This window comes from Cupressus sempervirens, chromosome 2 (genome assembly GCF_028749045.1).
Source record: "Cupressus sempervirens isolate cs-2001-9-10 chromosome 2, ASM2874904v1, whole genome shotgun sequence".
Classification (NCBI taxonomy): domain Eukaryota; kingdom Viridiplantae; phylum Streptophyta; class Pinopsida; order Cupressales; family Cupressaceae; genus Cupressus; species Cupressus sempervirens.
In genome coordinates this window covers 415,445,949-415,466,598 of record NC_143119.1, presented here as the reverse complement: position 1 = coordinate 415,466,598, position 20,650 = coordinate 415,445,949, and the positions used below count along the sequence as shown (strand labels likewise).

The 20,650-nt window shown below is 37.6% G+C and overlaps 1 protein-coding gene across 1 annotated transcript in view; it reads right to left on the bottom strand.

The window, feature by feature from the left end:
* LOC149572867 (heat-inducible transcription repressor (DUF639)) overlaps positions 1-20,397 on the bottom strand; it is a 74,762-nt gene extending 54,365 nt beyond the window's left edge. Inside the window, exons 1-2 of the mRNA XM_089813941.1 lie at positions 20,222-20,397; positions 19,873-20,058 (exon numbers count right to left, since the gene is read on the bottom strand). Of these exons, the coding sequence (XP_089670067.1) occupies positions 19,873-20,058; positions 20,222-20,316 (281 nt within the window). The 5' untranslated portion in view covers positions 20,317-20,397. The remainder of the gene's footprint in view (positions 1-19,872; positions 20,059-20,221) is intronic.
* Between the last annotated feature and the right edge of the window lie 253 nt (positions 20,398-20,650).

The window sequence follows — 20,650 nt, the reverse complement described above, 5'->3', positions numbered from 1 at the left end:
TCCTACATCAACAGTCCTTCTGTATTCAGCCTCTGTGAAGGAGATAGAAACTGCCTACTACTTCTTACTGATCCTTATGACAGTATCAGATCCCAAACTAAACACATATCCAGAAGTTGACTTTTTATCATCAACAGAGTGTTCCCAATCTGAATCTATGAACCCACAAACCCACTAAGTCTAGGATTAGAACTCCGAGTATAAAGAAGTCCATAATCTATAGTGCCCTTCACATAACGAAGCACATGCCTGGCTGCCATCCAATGATCAGCCTTGGGAGCTGTCATAAAGCGTGAGATGTAGATGATCACGAAGCTGATATTAGGCCTAGTAGTAGAGAGGTAGATGAGGCCGTGTACTAGTTGCTTGTATTTAGGTATCATCAACTAGAGGAGAATCAGACTTAGCTGATAACTTAAGACCTTTCTTCATGGATGTAGATGCAGGCTTGCAATCCTACATATGGAATTTGTCTAACAGAGCCCTGGCATATTTGGACTAAGAGATGAATATACCAAAAGACTGTTGCCAAACCTCAACGCCTAGGCAATAATGCATGAGCCCAAGGTCAATCATGTCAAAAGACTGGCATAAATTATGTTTGCTTCCCTAAATCAAAAACACCGAACTGCCAGTGATGATCAAATCATCCACATAAATAACTTGAAGGATGATGTCATTGTCATTAGTCTTGATGTACAAATTTGAGTCCAAAGAACCCCTCTAGAAGCCTTGATCATTGAGGTACTTATCAATTCTCATGTACCATGCCCGAAGGGCCTGCTTCAAACAATAGAGATCTTTCACTAATCTGAGAACATTAAGTTCTCTACCAGCAACCTTGAAACTAGGAGGTTGCATAAAGCAGACCTCTTCGTAGAGATCACAATTTAGGAAAGCTCTCTTGACATCCATCTGAAAGACCTTCCATCCAAATTTTGTTGCCATGGCTAGGACTAATCTGATTGTGTTCATATTTGTTGTAGGAGCAAAGGTTTCTTGTAATCAATGCCCTAACGCTAAGAAAAGCCCTCTGAAACTGAACAAGCTTTGTACTTATCCAAAGTACCATCAGATTTGTATTTGATTTGCAAACCCATTTGCAACCAATGGGTTTCTTCCCTGGTGGAAGATCAGAAAGGACCCAAGAGTTATTCTTCAGCAAGCTTTGGTGTTCAGATGTCATGGCTTGTTCCCACTCTAGAATTCCTTTAGCCTCGAATATGTTTGAGATTAAAACACACTGTGAATGTTGACCATGAGAGCAAAGTTAATAGATTTTGTAGCTTTTATCTTTTTCCGAGTAGTTCTCCCATCAATGAGCTCATCATCATAAAGATTAGCAAGTGTCTTGGCCCACCACTTAGGCCTAAGAGGAGAATGACCCACATTAGTATCAGGAGATGCTTTGTGATCAAGTTCCTTATCAAAACAATCTGGATCAAACTCAAGTGAAGCATCTAAAAATCTGGGTGATGCAGCAGGAGAAGCTAGAGGTGTCTGTACAAGGATCACTGGTATAACTCGAATTGCAGGAGCGACTAGAGCCCTCCCATTAGGGGGACCTAATGGAAGCTAAATTCCCAAATCACGACCCATCATAGCCTAGTCTGTTGGATCAGAAACAGACATGAATGGTTCTCGTTGCTCATCAAGGACTACATCACGACTATACAAGAGAGCAGATGTCTCGGTACCGATCAAGTGATAGGTTTTGTAAAGACCACTGTATCCAGCAAGCATGAGTTTCTGACTCTTGGCATCCAACTTGGCATGTGACGCATCAAAGATCCAAACAAAAGCAAGTGAGCCAAAAACCTTCAGATGACTAATTTTGCGCTCGCGCCCTGACTAGGACTCTTCTTTGTCTTACCTTTGACTACCATTGGACATGACCGGTTCAAAAGATAAACTGCAATGTTAACCACTTTTGCCCAAAACTTCTTCAGAACATGTTTGTGTTCAAGCATGGATCGAGACATCTTAGTAATTGTTTTGTTTTGGCGTTCAACTACACTATTTTGTTGTGGTGTGGGATGTGGTTAATTAGTGTTTGATGCCATGAGTATCCAAGAAGCTAGAGAATTCATTAGAACAAAAATCCCCCCCTCCTATTGTCTGACCTAAGAATAATAATAAATTTCCCAAACTCTTTTTCAACTAAAGGTTTAAACTTTTGAAATACAATAAATGCTACTAATTTCTTTTTAACAAAATATACCCACATTTTCCTACTGAAATCAACAAACAACAAAAAATATCTGAACCCAAGAACAAAAGGAGTGGCCATCGGGCCATAGGTATCGACATGAACACACTGAAGTACTTAAGAAGCTCATCATGAATAACCACTCATGAAAGTCGTGCAATGTTGCTTCCCAACCTAGCATGCATCACAAACTCCAAGTTGTTGAGTCTGAATCTCTGGCAATTCCAGGACAAGCTCTTTTCGAGCAAGCTAAGAGAGATAATGAACATTTAAGAGCCCATACTACTAATGCCAAAGTATGTTGACAAAAGATCGTCGAGAAGCCATAGCTAAGTCCCGAGAATCAAGAAATCAGTAAGTCAAAAAAGACCATGATCCTCACGACCCACTGTCACAATAGACTGAGTCGCCCTCTCAATGATGGTACATTGATGTGAACTGAAGGTGACATCCAACTGTGGAGAGTATTGCAGCAACTGACTAACTAGGGTAGATTTAGTTCCATTCCTGGAACATAGTAGACATCAAGGAAAATGAGATTCCTCTCAATAGACTGAATCTGAATATTGCATTTCCTGACAATAGTGTACTCTTCTCCGCCACCAAAAATAAATCCAAATAAGGCTAGTAGTCAATGAACTAGTCTCTACGGTGGGTGAAATGATGAGAGGCACCTAAATCAATGTACCAGGTAGACAACTTCACATGATCTGCAGGTCTTTTAGCCATGAAGATGTAAAAGGAAAATTTCATTTTCTAAGTGTGCACCGCATTGTTCGCTTTGGGTTGGAAACCTGATTGCTCAGATTGGGCAACTAAGCATTTCCAACATTCACCCTTCATGTGACCATATTTGTGGCAATAGTCGCATTGAATGTTCTTTTTCCTAGAGCCTTCTAAAGCTGGAGCAGAGGACTTTTGCTGAGAAGACTGTTGAGACTTGTCTTTATCCTTTTGAAAGGATTTAGCAGCAAAGGCTTGCGTTGTGGAGGTGGAGCTCAAACTGCTACCGAACTATTGTTTCCACCGATCTTGCTGAAACAGAAGTGTGCAAAGATTTGGAAACTTTAGATCAACACCAGTAGAAGTGATGCTGAGAATCTCGATAAAATGCTCGTAGGACTTGGCAAAACTTTTGAGGGTTATGACCACAATGTCCTCTTCCTCCATCTTGCGTCTAATGGCAAGCAACTGATCATGGATTTCTTGAATCCTATCCAGGTGTTCTTGGAGTGATTTCCGCTCATCCATGATAATAGAAAATAAAGTGTTCTTATGAAAGAAGGTTATGCTTTTGGCTGATGTCTCATGAAGTTTCTTGAGATGCTCCCATACTCTGCAGTTGTTTTGCTAGATGGAATCTGAGAGAGTTGATCATTAGCTATGAATAATTTGAGAAGCATCACTGCCTCCCAATTATTTAGATCCATATCCTTATCAGTACTAGTTGCAATCAGACGCTTTGTAACACCGAGAACAATCTGATCAATATTCCAATATTCAAAGATTGCTAGTATCCGCTACTTCATGTGTTGTAATTCTGACCATTGAATTTTGAATTGCCTTCGAGCAAAATATTAGTCAAAGATGTCATAGCACGTTTTATAGTGAAAAGCACGAAAATTTGTAAAGGTACATACTTTGAGGCAAAAGAATGGAGGACCTAGAAAAATTGAAGAGGTGTCTGGAAGAGAATTTGAAAAACCCAAAAAGAATACGTTGTTGGATTTTGGATCCGTTGGCTCAAAAATCGAGGCACCCAAAAAAATCTCACAACAACCCAATTGAGTACTTGGACTACCCACCAAGAGTATGTAAAAATATTTCAGATCTGGTACAGAAATTAGAGTTTCGAGCAAAACCCTAGCTAACTACAAAACGAGTTCCAAATAATGGTGGATTTGGGCAAAAAGGTTGCAGAGCTGGACCAGAAATAGGTAGATACCACAGGCCACCAATGTTGTGTAGAGGTCGCAGCAATATTAGTAGGAAAAACACAGAAGTTTGTTGCTTTAGATCTAAGAAAAAAGAAGCCCGAAGCGAGCTTGCACACACAGGAAAATCGACGCCTAGAGGTCACACGAAATGAGGGGAAAAAAGAACAAATTTTGGTGGTTGATCAAGCCCACAATGACCAAATACAAGACGGATTAAAATCGCATGAGATGCAGAGAGAAAACGTGATTTTTCCACTCACGAGCAGTGGAAAAAAAACGATCTTCGTTGTGCATAGGCGCGATTTTCGCCAACAAAAATGTGAATACTAATGGCAATAATTTTCAGACAAACCCTAGTTCAGAGCAAATATCTCAAGAAAATACTTTCAAAAAGAGGGTCTAAGAATTTCAAAAAAGAAATTATGATTTTCGAAAAAATATATATATATTGGCTTTGATACCATATTACAAAGTAATTGGTAAAATACTTGCTTGATATTAGCAAAGACCGAGAGGTCAATATATACAAAAGAATGAAACGATGTTTCCTTAGAAAATGACAGTAAAGAATAGAAACATTCTATTCTAGGTAATAGAAAACTAAGTTATCTACAGGCTAACTGAGTATTAGAAACATTCTAATATTTACAATAGATTACAAACAGATAACCATTAACTAATAATAGAAGCTTTCTATTATTGTAATAATCATGCGTTCTTGAGCTCAAGGATTACTTGAAGTATCATCATCCTATATTTTGACTAGTAGCTTTATAAACAAGTTGTACACATCACAATGTATAATTGGGAGAAAACAAAAAAATTCTAAAAGGCAAGATTTTAATACTTGAACTATATTGTCAAGCTCTTGAATGAGAATGTCAAGGCAATTTCATCCTTGGTTTTAGTTGTTGGTGGTGTGCATAGGGCTCCTATAGCGGGCATACCACTACAATCCCAACCTCCCTCTCAATATGATCAAGATTGGGAAGACAATGGTTGGACGATGATTTGTGAAAGCAAAACCCTCGTATTTCATTGGTACTTGGAAATAGAGGGTTTTCTATCCTACCCCTTTTATTTGTTGTTTTATTTTTTATCTATCATGCTTTAGTTTTCAACATTGAGGATCCCCTTTCATGTTGACCCAAATTTTTATTTTCTGTCTTCATGTGTTATTCTTCAAATCTAAGCCACAACCCTGATGAAAATCTATTTAGAGGATTAATATCCCTATTTTGGAATCTAACATTGATTCATCACATCCTTTGTCTTTGATTGGATGTTTTAGATATCATGCGTCATCTGTCAAGAAGCAATATTCCATGGAAACATCTCATATGTTGACATGCCACAAAATCTCCTCTCCACAAAATATCGTATGCTCCTCTGACTGTTCTTATCATATTGTCTTTACATCACAAGATTTTCTCAAGAAACCAAAATAAAATGATCTATTTGTCTTCCTGGGGTTCAAGGAAATACCATATTTGAGAGCTTTGATAAATACTTTTTCCAAATGCATACAATGGTCATTTTCATCCTTTCAGTATGTTGTTAAATCATCTCAATGCACTACTAGAAACTTATCAATTATGTTTGCAAAAGCCACATCCATGGCTCTCTGGAAAGTAGCACCAGCATTGGTTAAACCAAAGGGCATTCTATTGTAAACATATGTTCCCCAAGGTGTTGTGAATGCAGTCCGGTACTGTTCTGATTCTTTCACAACCCTTTGATTATAACCAGAGAAACCATCCATCATGGACATCAATTCTGACCTAGTTACTCTTTGCAACATGGCTTTCATATTGGGCACACCATAATTATCCTTTAATGAAGAGATGTTCAGATTCCTGAAATCAACACATAATCTTATATCACCATATTTCTTCCTAACAGGAACCAAGTTTGATACCTAAGAATGCTGCCTAATCTGTTTGATGATCCCTGCATCCCTCAATTTTATCAATTATTTTTGCATTTTTGGTGCTAAAATTGGATAAATTGGATTGATAGGCCTTTGTTTCTGTCTCAAAGGCTTGGCTCCTTCCTTCAATGGGACTTCATGTTGAAAAAGATCCTCTCTGTAGGCTTTTAAATCATCATATGACCAGGCAAATACATGTTTGTATTTTCTCAGTAAATCAACCAGGTCTGCCTGATTTTAGGAGATAACTTCCTCCCTACATACACTTTCTTAGGTGCTTCTTTGGTTCCAAGGTTTATCTCTTCTAAATCCTTTGCATCATGCTCCTTTTCACTTGTTTTAGATCTATCAAAAAAATCAAAAACAGGATTCTTGTTTGTTTTCAATTAAACACTCTCTTCACCAAAAATGGTATCCTTGTCATCTATTGTTTCCACAAGTGCTGCACAATCAATTTCTTGCCCCCAAAATTGGTCTTCACAATTTAGAAAACTTTTGATATCCTTGTCATCTTCAAAGACTTGCCCATTTTGAATATTAACAGGGATAGATGGTCTGATCTGCACTTCCACTTTTGATAGACCAGCAAAAGTCACATCATTAGGCTTTATAGCAATATTTGCCAATAAATCAGCCATCTTGTTGTTGCTTCTATCTTTCCATATTATCCCAAATGCATCAAAGCTCTCTATCATGTCCCAAACAGCATTACTATATTGTTTCAGTCTCTTATTTTTAGACACATATACTCCTCTTATTTGAGAAATGATTAGCTCAGAATCACCAACAACATGCAAGCACTTAATACCATGTTTATGAGCTAACCTCAATCCTAACAAAAAAGCCTCATATTCTGCAATGTCGTTTGAACATGGGAAACTTAAAGTGAGAGAAAATTTATAAGTGAAACCCTCTAGAGAAATTAAAATAATACCTGCTCCTGACCCATCTTTACAACAGGCTCCATCAAAATACATGGCCCATAAATCTCCCTTTTCTGATTCTTGAGTTAACTTCTTTTGTAATAGGGAACTTGACTGATTCCTTTTGTAACACCAAAAATTCTGCCCTGAACGCATTTACATCAGTATCTACAAAACATGTCATTTTATTTTCAATATCTTGTTCAATCACGTAAACACTCTTGGGTTCTCTATTGATTTTGACCAGCTTATCTTCAATTTGAAAAGTGGCATAAGACAGATCACATTGCATATTTCCACCCATTGCTGCACTCCATTTCCTTGATAGTAACATACCATACTGAGGTGGAATATCAACTACCAAAACACTCATTGTTAACTCTTTACTAGGATATGCAGCTAACCTATAAGGTAATGCACTTATGGTCCCTATGACACTAACCTCACTTTGATCCATGGCACAACATCTACCTTGAACAGTATCTACTTTCAATCCTAACTCTCTTATGACTTCAAAAGGCATTATTGTATTTGATGCACCAGAATCTATCATAGAGTTCTTTAAGGTCTTCCCATTTACCACAATACTTAAGAAAAATGGGTCAATATTTCCTAGACACTGGTTAACTGAATCATCCAGATACATAGGTGGGATTTGAGATACTACTCCTTCCATCTATATTGGTTCACCGTTTTCAACAGGGATTTTATTTGAGCTACAAATAAGATCAACATTTTCCTGAACACTCCCAACCCATGCCATAGCTTTATTTTTATGTTCTGGGATTCTTAATAATTCAGAAAGTGAACTTTCACAGTAATCTGTGACAACATGGATAACATATCAATAGGAGTATTAGGAAAGTTTTCAACATGCATACCTTTTACTTCCTTTTGTTTTTCAATAGTGCCAACAGTATCACGGGTCTTTTGTTCACTGCTTCAAGCAATTACAAGGGATGGCTTTTCTTCTCCCTTTTGCTTATCATTATTCTGAGACTTTGGAATCTTTGAAGCTTATTCCTTCTTAGTTTCCCACTTTTACTCACGTTTTTGACCTTGATGTTATGACCCTCCTTAGGCTTATTTACATTTTCCCCTTTGGGCTCTGTCTTCTTGACAAAAATGTCAGCCACTCTACCAACATTATCTTTAGATATCATACCACGGGTCTACACATGTGCAACCATATTAGCAGTAATCCGGTTAATTTCCTCTTGGGTGGGCCTTCTCAAAACTACCTCATCATTCTTTGAAGAGATCATGTTACAAGTATCATCACTTGTTTCATCTTCATCTGAGAAAATCTGCTGATGTATAGCATTATGCATCTGTCTCTTTTCATACACGTCATTATCAGTATCATCACAGTCAGACACATCATCATAATATTCAACAATGTTACATCCCACATCATTAGTATTTTCTTCATGATCAGACTTATCCTCATCTTCATTCTGATCTGTGGAGAAAGAGATAGCAACAGCACAGTATTCTGGTGAATGAGGCAACTAACATACTAAACACCATGGAGAGTCATCTGTCATGTTGACAGAGGCCTTTTGAAGGGGATCGCGGGTATTCTTCTCACTAGAATTCTTTGCAGGAAGAACAATAGGTTTTCCATCCTTCCACTGGGTCATGTAGGGATAATTTTGCATTTTGTTTTGTCTGTTGAAATTGTTGAACTATGGTTTATCACCAGTATTTTCTTTGTTAGCATTTCCAATTGGAGGATTCATATTCTTCAATAAGTTCAACATCTTATCCTCTTCAGGCTTCTTATTTGCAGCAGGCTTATCACCTTCCTTTTATTGCTACGAGGTTGAAAAGCTTTGGATTATCTCTTCTTCCTAGCTTCCGAGAAGCTTTCCTATTATTTTCAATGTTTACAACTATTCTAAGGGCATCTCTTAATATTCTAGGATCTTTATCCCTCAAAATATAAGTCATCTTACTGTCAAAGGCATTGAAATATGTTGTAAGGCAAACATTTTCCTCCAACCTCATTCCTTGGAACAATTTGTACACTCCCTTTTGAAATCTGACATTGAAATCAAATATAGACTCATTTTAATTTTTCTTTATATTGTTGAATTCATTCAATATAAAGCTAGCATTATTATTATCCCCATATTGTTCTTTGAAACACTTTTCAAGATCTTCCCAAAAACTAATACTATTATTAGGTAATCTCCTATGCCAATCCCTGGCATCCTCTGTGAGGGAGTGTACAAACAGCTTCATGACCACATCTTCACGCTCAACTTCATAATCATTCAGCATATCTTTAAACTTTCTAAGGTGCTCTTCATCACTGACAGCATTATTTCCAGAAAATTTTGTAGCCTTATCTCTTAAATCATTTGGGACAGGGTTTGGATGACCAAGGATACCTAGGAAAGATATTTGTTTATACCTCTCCATGTACATAGGTCTCTTTGTGAAACCTACAGCACCAGCAAAACTAGATCCAACAACTTGATTCTTAATATTTGTTTTTCCTAGTTGGACATTAGCTTGTTGTGCTACTATGGTAGAAGAGGAAGGGGGACCAGGTTGAGAAGCTGTGACATTACTCATTGTGGGACTACAGGCTGTAGTACAAGGCATCCCTAATGTGGGTTGACCTTGGTTTGCATTCAAACCAGAGGTAAATGTCAGAAACTGAATTTTCTTCCTCATTTCTGTTGTCTGAGCCTCATTCTCTACCTTCTCAAGTTCCTTAGCTACATCTTCCTGTTGTTTCTTAGCTTTTTCCAATTCTAGATCTATATTTGACGTGGCAGGGACATTATGGATGCAACAATTGGTTCATTTATCTTGACACCAATTACCTTCTGCTTACCCTTATCAATAGCTTTGTTGGTAAGATCAATAGCATGGGCATTAGTTTTCTCTCCAATGGACTTATATGGTTGGATATGTACAACCACAAGATCTACTTTTTCCTGCACAATCCGCTCATACTCATGAACTTTGGATCTCATTTCCCCAACATCCCCAAAAAGATCTGAATGTAAGGAAGTAGACTTATCTTCTAATTTCTTATTTCGATCCTGCAAAACAGCCATTCTTCTAAGCAGGTTGTCTCTTTCAATGAGAGCATTCATAGTGATTTGCTCTTTCTCCTTTTCCAAACAGATGCGTTTGGCATCTTCCTCAACAACTCTTTTCCTAAGGGCTTCTACCTCTGTCAGCAAATCATTAGGATCTGTAATGGTTGTTTCTGATTCCGTAGGATCACTTAGGTCAATGAGATTTATCTCAATCAAAGGAACATGCCTAGGGTGAGATCTGCTAGACTGAATGCCTCAAGGTCTCAGATGCTGATTTATTCCTCCTAAATCACTTGATCTGAAGATAGTATCTCCCATGGATGATACCATTTTATCTTGGTAAAGTTGTTCCTCTTGAAAAGGTGTTGTAAAAAGACCACCCAAAAGCCTAGTACTCTCTAACTCATAACTATGGGACAAGATTTCTTTCTCCACTATAGGCTGGTATTGAGGATTATCTCTGAGCTTCCACGTATGACTGGACTCACCTTTCTTCTTAGGCCAATTCTTCCTACCAACTTTTGGTAATTCTGTATATAACAGGATCTCTAGGTTTTCTCTTACATATGCTCTCGTGTTTTTTCTAGCCATCTCTTATTATAATATCAGCACTAGCTAACAAAACCTTTGACCGAGTCGCCACCCAATAGGGGGAAAAAAACTTTTATTATAGCTAGAAGATAGGAAAATATCACGGGAAAAACACACCTGAAAACTGATCTGACACAAGGGCCCAACCCAAAATGACTTTAATATGGTGTACTTTGGGAAACGTAAACTCTATTTGGCAACAAGGCACTATGCAAACACATCCTACGTCATGTAGCTCTTGTAGTCTTGGGATTTTTATCAAATTCTCAAGGTTTGTCACTTAAAAGAGACCAATACAAAACATAGGCACAAGACAACTAGAAATATGACTGCAGATGTATAGCTTACACCAGAGACTCCAGTATTTCAAATAATGAGTTTCTTTTCATAACTCCCCAATAGAGTCGCCATTTTGTTGGTGTTTTAACACTATAGATCTTAAAACAACACCAGAAGACAAAATAAGGGTATACCTAGGGATTAGCTACTTCCCATTTTCAGCAAAACCCATTCACATCTAGACCAACTAATGAAGCAACAATGCTTCCTACACTTTAGGCTCTACTAACCAAGGCGGGTCTACCTAGGGAATTCAACATTTCTTCATATTTTCACATCACACATCCCTTTAAAAGCAGATTTGGTCTCTTAATCTTCTTGAAATTGAAATTAACTATTGATTTACAACAGCCAACTATAAATTCAAAAGATATGACAATAAGTGAGTGACCAACATGTAATCCTTTCTCATAGACTTTAGATAATTGGTCCGATTTAAATGTGAATTATGCAAACAAATGACTGTCCCAATTTGTATCTCAATTAATGACCAGTGCCTTATCCATTGCTACACAGAGCCATATGAGTAAATCTTGATCTATTCAATTGACTTGCAATCAAATATATCAGCTTTTAACCTCAAATCCCATTCTTATTATATCCCTTCCATACACTTAGAAACCCTATCAATTCACGGAAGCATTTACTTAATTGCTTGAATTAAAAGCAACAATGAATTGATATGCAACTCATCCAAAGATGCATTAAACTAAATGAACTTTACTCATTCAATCTCAAAGTAACAAATACATGAAAATGGAGACAGAATTTAAAGACAGAAATATTCAGAAATACCCTTTTGTATTAATCTTCTTGAGAGCAATACACATATCTGATGCAAAACTCAGAATATAACTTAGAACTTGACAAAATTGTCATTCAATGATCCACTATATTCTCAGGATACAAAGTTAAAACAACATGAAATTAACATTATAATTTTGGATAGACTGCAAAATAGCATTATCATTAAAATGAAACAGAAATCAGACCCTCACTCCACATCCTGGAAATCCTTTCATAGACAAGGATTGCAACAAGCTTCAGATGGGAGGACACTTGTCAAAACTTGATTCAAAAACAAATACAAAGATATCGGACTTTTCTCTTGCAAAACATTCTCTGTACTTGGAAATAAGATAGGAAGCAATTCTGAAACTGGTAGGTAGCAATCTCTCTTCAGGTGTCTCCAAGATGAGCATGTGTACAACTTCAACAACCTATCATAATAACTGTTTTTTCTCTATTTTGTCCTCTTCTGCAATTTAGCCATGATTTTCTAACTGTCTCCTATGGGTAAAATCTTAATTTCACTGACTACTTCCCACACATAGATTTCTCTTTTTGTTGGCCATTCAGTGCCTCTAACTTCATCCAAATCATTAACTGCTTTATTCCACCTAGCATCTGTTATGCTTATTGACTCAATTAGAAACCGATTCATATCAATTTCCATTTTGAAAAGAGAATCAATCAAATCATTGAAAGCAACATTATTTGTATCACTATCAAAAGTGTTTGTTACTCCTTCTAGAGCTAATATTGAGTCAAAAGAATTTGACCATTCTTGCCAGTCTTTTAACTTATTGTCAGCATCCAAAATTGGTGGAATGTAAGAATCACTTCCTCCTATTAGAATCTTCATTTTATTCTACACAATTTAGAACTTACCAATAAAGAAACCAATTAACTATTTTATTGTCTCCAAACCTTCCTTTACTATGAAAATATTATTAGGCAAATCAGGCTTCTTTGCCATTAACAATATTAATCTTTCAAAAAATTGACTATATGGCCCCCATTGGTTAAAAATGGGTGATAGCCATAGTAGTGCTTCGTTGCATATATGCTCAACACTTTGTAGACAAATGAAAAGGCTATGTGCCTGTTGATAAATCTTCTTCAAAGTGCCTATCCTGTGGCCTATCATACCTTTTAAAACATTTGTACCTATCTCACCACCCTACTGCGGAGCCTCAACATCAGTACTCATCCCCTGAGACTCGGGACCAATCTGGATTTTGCACTTGTTCTATAGTATGAGTTGCTGTATCCAGAGTGGTCCATGCTGGTTCCTCACTCTTGACTTCTACTCTGCTCTGCTCTGCTGCCTTAAGCTGATCCTTCAAAGATACCACTTCAGCTTCTAGCTCCTTAGCTTTTGACCCCAACTCATTTATTCTCTGCCCATAGACATAGCTCTTTTTGAGCTCTTCCTCATACAATTTTCTGATGTCAATGTAATCATGGAAGGTCTTGGCTAGCCTGGTTTCAATTTCTTCAACCTTGGCCTCATTCATGAACGAAAAGTGTTTCAAGGCCTTAGATACTTCTATACCAAAAGTATTATGCATAGTCGATACAATCATATTGCCTTGAGCAGTGCTTTGAATGTCCATTAGCTTTGGCTTGTTTGTTTCAGGTGCCATGCTCCACGATGCCAAGGACTTAGAGTCTATGTTGAGTATTGACCCTCTTCAGAAACCATCAACACCAAATGCCTCATATGAAATTGCATTTTCTTGTTTTCTGATCTGATCCAGCATGAATGCTTGCTCAAGGTCCCAACAAGGCACTAAAAGCATTCCACTCCTTTGTACAAGGTCTCTAGCCTTTGTAGGAGTCATTTTGTCACTCTCAAGATCTTATGCCTACAATTTATCAACCATTTCTTGGATCTTCTCCTCAAATTCACCAGGCTTGAGTTTCAGGACCAACTCACTTTGTTTGACTTTGTACAAAAAGCTTTTAAACTCAACAGATTTCAAAAATTCATCATCTTCAATGAATTTTTCTGACTGGATGATCCTATCATCCAATCTAGTTGTTGTCAATTGCAAATCGGTCAGAGAATTCTCTGTTATTGTTACTCTGTCTTGCAAATAGTTTTACCTTAAATCAGCAAAATATTGATTCTTATCGGGTATCAGTTGTAGTGTCCTCTGTTTCACCTTATCAGGTACTTGGATCACTTTCTGCTTTTTGTTGCCTTTGGCTACCCATAATACTATTGTCGACTCCTCCTCGTCAACTTCCAAAACTACATTAGGCTCAAGGGACTCAGGGTTTACCCTCCCTTCTTCACCTATTGGCTCCTCAAGCATTTGTGCCATAATATCATCATAATTGTCAATCATCTTCTTTAGCCTATAGGGGTATGGAACATCTAAATAAAAACCCTTGAAATTTGGGTATGTCCTCTTTGATTCATTCTCCACCCTTAGGATGTTATCATATTTTCTTAATCTTTCAATGGCTTCCCCTTCAGCTATAGTGTTTGTAATTAAATCCTTGAGGGGAAATTCCCTAGTATTAGGCAACACATAACCTCTGATCTCTTTCAAGGTATTTTTCATGAAATTTTCTGGATCACAGATTCTATATGGGGTAGTAGATAAATTATAATGCCTAAGGAATGCATGACTTTTATCAAGAGATTATTTCCCAATTGAAAACTCTCCTATCCTAAAACATCTACACAAAAGGTGCCCTTGTGCAACTTTGGCCGTAAGTACTCCCTATCTACCATGATCAGCTGCCATAGAAATTCAATGATTACAAACCTAGGAGGGATATACTTTGGCGATACATGAGGTGGCTGGGGACATGCATAAACTCTCACAAGAGAAAAAGTTTGGAACAAGAAGACATCACCCCAATTGTGATCTAGTCTCTTTTGTTCGCGCAAGAGGGTTGTTCTTAATAAACTTTTCAAAATTTTAGGGGCCCTAAAGAAACTAGGGTTTAACATTTTCATTATTACTGCACTAAAATTATTGAAAAAAGAAATAGAATCAGAGCAATGGTAGTATCTATCCCATACCCGTGTCCATAGTTGTACTGGCAGCTCTCCATTCTCATTACACGTCTAATCAATGAAACCTGGATTAAATGTATCCGACATTTTTGTATAAAATAAGATGCATCAACAATGAATAATGGTGCAATCTAAAATTCCCCAATTCTCCTATATGTGCTAATTCAATCTGTCCTTGCATCTTCTCAATGATATAACCCACAGAATCATATTCCACATTGTGGAAAGCATCCTACACATCCCGAGCTATAATATATATTGATCCATACATCATATCAGAACCATCACTTCCCACTACCTTGTGGACAACATATACAGTTTTCTGAAAGTAATTCTTGAACTTGTTCACAGGCATTATTTTATCTACCTTCTTAGGAAAATCTTCTACCCTTTTGAGGTCCATAGGGATATGATGCATCATTGCTTTTCCAATGTAAGCATTCACATTTCTTTTGAATGTTCCCTAAAGCTCTTCTATATCAATTGGGACACTCATCTGACCTGCTTCAATGAACAAAGCACAGTCCAGTGTACAAAGAATACTCTAGTCGTGCCTGTGGAATGATTTGGTTGTTGAATTGTATGATTTGATTAGGGCTTTCATCAAATCAACATCCACATATACCTCTGGGAATAGTAGCTTCGCCATATTTCTTCTCCATGGGTTGCAAATGGGAATCTTCTCAAACCTATTGTTGTGAAAGTATCTAAACAACTTATATCCATTGACATCAACACAAATTACATCTCTGCAAAACGCATACGGGTCTCTGAAATCATGATCATTTGTGGAGATGGCATTCGACGACTCTGGGAATATCTTTCATCCATTCATCTACATATTTGTTCGGCTTTCTCTATCGAGTTTTTCCTCCTTTTGAAGTTGATGTCTCTGCAACTTCCATGTCTTTTAGCTCGAATCTCTTCTACCTCCTCCTTTGACATCTTGACTGCAAATAAGATCTGAAAGCTCTACAACTTCTCAAATTCTTTGTGCTTTGTAAATGGTATTTTGCTTCAACCTGGAAAGTGTTTTTTTATGCTCTACATATCTCATCAACTTCTTCGCTGCATTGATTTCCAACATGCATGAGCTTTAATTCTCAGCTTTTTCTGTCACCTCATTTTCATTGACTTAATTATCCAACTTAGCACTTTATTGTACTTTTAAAACCTTTTTGTCCTTTTCCAACTCAAAGAAAGCAAAAATCCTTTTCATGTTATATTTAGGGCTTGTAACCTTACGCCTTTTATTTGAAATTCAAATCCTTCATAACCTCGTAGACAAGAACAACTATCCTTACGACCTTACGCCTTTTATTCGAAATTAAAACCCTTCGTAACCTCGTAGACAAGAACAACTATCCTTGCGATCTTACGCTCAATCCCTTTTTGTATCAGCAAAGAGCCCTTTTATATTCCTTTCAGCCTTACGCTCATTAGTTTACCGTGAGATCAAAAATATCACTCGCAATGTTATCTTCAAACTGCAAACCCATGCCTAGCAGTCTACAACCTTTCGTGTAACATCGGCATTGTGCATTAAGGATTTTTCAATCTTACGCTTCAATGATACTCGTAGCATCAAGGTTTCTCTCCTATTGCCTTACAATCTCACGCTAACAGCTATACAAACCTCCACCGTAACTCTGGATTGACTTCTGTCTTAACCCTCTAACCGTACACTTACAATTGCCTTTATTGTTTACCGTAACCCCAAAGGCTCTAACTTTAGCTTTACTTTAGTCTCCCAATCATACACTTGACTCTTTATCGTGGCATTAGGACCCTTCTTATTTCATCTTTTGAACTTATGCTTCACCTTATTTCGTAGTTGCAAGAGTCTTTTCATCTCACCTTACAATCTTACAATCTTTCACCTTTCGTATCCCTGGAAGAATTTATTGACATGTGCTCAATTCTTCTACGCTTATGCGCTAGGCCCCACATCGTAAGATCGTAAGCATCACATGACTTGAAGCTCTACACTTTACAATCTCACACTTCTAATCCATGCATATGGTCGAGACTTCATGGAAAAGCATTTATGCTTTTACGCTACTCCTTCCATTGTAAGATCGTAATACCTTCTGATCTCTAGGAAAAACACTTATGATGCTACACTCTCAACACGGGTGCAAGAGTGGAACCTTATGTAAAATACTTCTACACCTTTACGCTTGTGTTAGATATCGTGATATTGGGAGACCCATGAATTGCCCCTTACGAACTTGCGCTAAACCCCTTTTCGTAACATCAGGAGATTGAAAACCTAAGACTTACAACTCCATGCTAATGACTTTGATCGTGAGTTCATAAAGAGACAAGGAAAATTTGAAAATTGATTGCAATCTCCCACTAGACACAAAACCTAGGGTAAAAATCAACCTGATCATGGGATAAGAATATTTTCAATGGTTAAGCGCGGGACACAAGTCTTAGAACATTAGTATGATCCTAGGTTAAGGCAAAATTTCGAAATGGACTAGGGCACAAACCTACTAGGTTAAGGTTTTATTAGATAATTTGACAACAATATATGAGAAACCCTAGTTGCATAGAACTCTTCATGACATTTTCACAATATATTTTCAGAATTTTAGCACGGTGATAATATAGGCTATCAAGAGCCTTGAAGGTCAGGGGTATGATCTTGGATGAGCATTGGTGGGCTCGTGTACAATTTGTATTGGATTTCACCGAGCCTATCATGACTATGCTACACTTTGCCGATACAGATGCACCTTGCTTGGGGGATGTGTAAAATGGTATGGACACCATGGTAGAAAAGCTAGAGTTTTCCATATAAGCACATGAGACTAACCTCGCAGAATGTGAAGCCTTGTGCAAAAGGTGGAGGATATCATTCATCATCATTGGGAGAGGATGACTACCCCATTGCACCTCCTTGCAAATGCCTTATCTCCAAGGTACTATAGCCAGGAAGTACTTGCTATGCTAGATAGAATTGCACCATATGCAGATGAAGAAGTTGCTACTGGGTGCTACACTGCATTTGCAACTCTTCCCAGATGATGAAATGCACAAAAAGGTGAGGCAAGAATTTGGCTTATTTGCTTCAAGATCAAAACTTACTCCATATGCAATAAAGGACCAAAATATGGGAGCTATCACATGGTGGTACATGTACGGTCAACCATTCAAGCATCTACAACCTCTTGTAATCAAGATCCTCTCACAAGTAAGTTTTCTCTTTTTTGAATTATTTAGCAATTGTATTCTACACTTTAGTGTTTAATATTCTCTAATTTGCTTTTTTATTTGTATGTTTAATTTTTATTTTTTATAAACACTATTCAGGTTGCAAGTTCTTCTGCTGAACGGAATTGAAGTACATACTCCTATATCCATTCAGTGAAGCGCAACCTGTTGGGCTCAAAGAAAGCTGAGGACTTGGTTTATATACATATCAACTTGCGTCTTTTGTCAAGTAAGGAGGATGGATGCAAGGAAGGGTCAACCAAGCTTTGGGATATAGCCGCTGAATGTGCAAACTTGGATGCAACACTTCAAGATCTTACTATGATGACAAATGATGATGTTGATAACATCATAGCACGTGCATCTATCACAACTGGAACCATGCATGGTTCAAATGAACTTGTAAGTGTTGCAGCAGGAGCAGATGATGAGAATGTGGATTTTTTTGAGAATCCTTATGATTCTGAATGACTGAATGTGATTTGTGAATCTTGAGCCTTGACTCTTGATTGATCAACATTGAACCATGAACTATGTTTTGGTTTTGTAATTCGAATTGCATTGGAATTTTGAACTTGAATAATTTGCTAATTAGACATTACTCTTATTTCAATTTGGTTATGATAATGATTCAATAAATAGTTTATTTTTGTATATTTCTTGTATTTATTTGCATACATAAATTATAGTTGACAACTTTATATATATATATATATGGATTCAGTCAAACGCATCCAGAATCGAAAAAAAAAAATCCGCGCATCCACACATCAGCACCCTGCACCCGCATCAGCATCAGAACCAGAATCGGTAAGTTAACTTTTTTGGGCTTGGACACTCCAGCTCAGCAGCCGCCAGGAGGCTTTGAAAGTTTGCGAGTGTGTGTCAAGCCTCAATGGGTTGGTGGAGCAATTCCGGCAGTGGGGCATGCAGAGCCAAGGGTCGAGCAAAGAACAAGGGAAGGTCCATGGTGGGTTATACAGGGGGCTTCAGAGAGTTCGTCAATGCTGAAAGAGTGCCAGATTAAAGCCCTGATAAGATGGGTTGCGAAGAGTTGCTACTGCATGTCCAAGAAGCGGAAGCAGAGATGGAAAGGATTGAGTGGGAAAGGCAGAGGAAAATGAAGTCGACCCCACAGAGATCCAATGCTAACCTGTGGCCAGACAGGGGCGAGGGCATTGCCCAACGAGTGAAGGAAAGGAAGAAGAGCAAGGTGGACACCCGTGGCCGAACCTTCATTCCATTGTTTCAAGCGAATAAATGGCGCCAATGAGTGGGTCTGTCTGTGACTTTTTTGCACTTCGATGTCATATCTGGTAGGCCCAATCTTGTCTAAATGGGCATAGTTTATCTTCTGATATATGTTATGGTAGAAATTCTGCATAGGCAAGTTTAGTTAGTAATAGCAGAAGTTTCTTGAATTCAGAAATATGAAATATGAACCCAAGTGGCATAGTAATGGGGAGGGATGCAGGAAATTTATAGTTGATAGATTGCCAAATTTCTATCAGCCAATTTAAGTGGCACAGAATGTTAAAGCTTTTTTAATATAATTAAAACATTATATTACAGATCAAAAAAACTGTAAGAAAAAGGCGTCAAACAAATTGGAAGATCAGAATTGACATATTATCTAGTGCCCCATTAATTTCATTCTGTATTCCATGTCTGGGTAAATTGGCAAGGTCTGGTTTACTCCTGATGAAAAAACCAGTAATTCAATGAAAGAAAACTTGTAAGCCCCATGGGCATCTAGCTTGGGACCGGGACCTTAACAAAAAAAAGAGTGAAGAACAAAAGAAACACTTGAACATTTATTCTACAGAATGCAGAAATCAAGAAAACCTGGCACAGCGCCCCACGACGACATTAGCGAGGGAAGAAAGCTCTGAAATCCATTTTCTGCTAGGCGAGTGAGACGCCGATGGGGACCATTGATTTTCGTCATCGTCCTCTGATTTCCTGCTACTGCTAAAGATGGTTTTGAACGAATTTTCCCTTGCGATTGAGGCCATTGCACCCTTGACTTTGCTGCCCATTCTCACCACACATCAAAAGAACCCATTAAACAACAAACAACACAAATGTCGAAAAGATTTCATTTTTGCAAAAACCAGGAAGCGAATTAGAGCAGCTATTGACGATCAAATCTTGTTTCCACATAACAGGATTTAGCCGGGAAAAATGGACATACGCAGGTGGGGTGGGGGGATAAAGATCGCAGCGACAGCTTTCGGTGTGAATAGACGGAACTATGATCCTGTTCGATGACGCGGATTGTTCGTCCATGTGGCGGCCCCGCTCATAATTAGAGTTGGTAAGCTTCGATCTGTGATAAAAAGCATTGCTCCTCTTAACACCGTAGGTTTGAGGGGTAATTAAAAATTCATTTTCTGTACCTGCCTTAAGCGGTTACTAATGCATTTTAGTTTATTATTTTTTGCTATACTTCTCAACAAACCAAAAATAGATTTTATATGTAGAATGATAATAAAAAGATTGGAAAATAAATAATATTTAATTTATCATTTATAAAATACTTTCTATAATGGTGGGTGGAAAAAGTTGTGATTTTTGAGTTTAAAAATATAAATAAGGTCATTGAGCATTTATAGTAACAAAG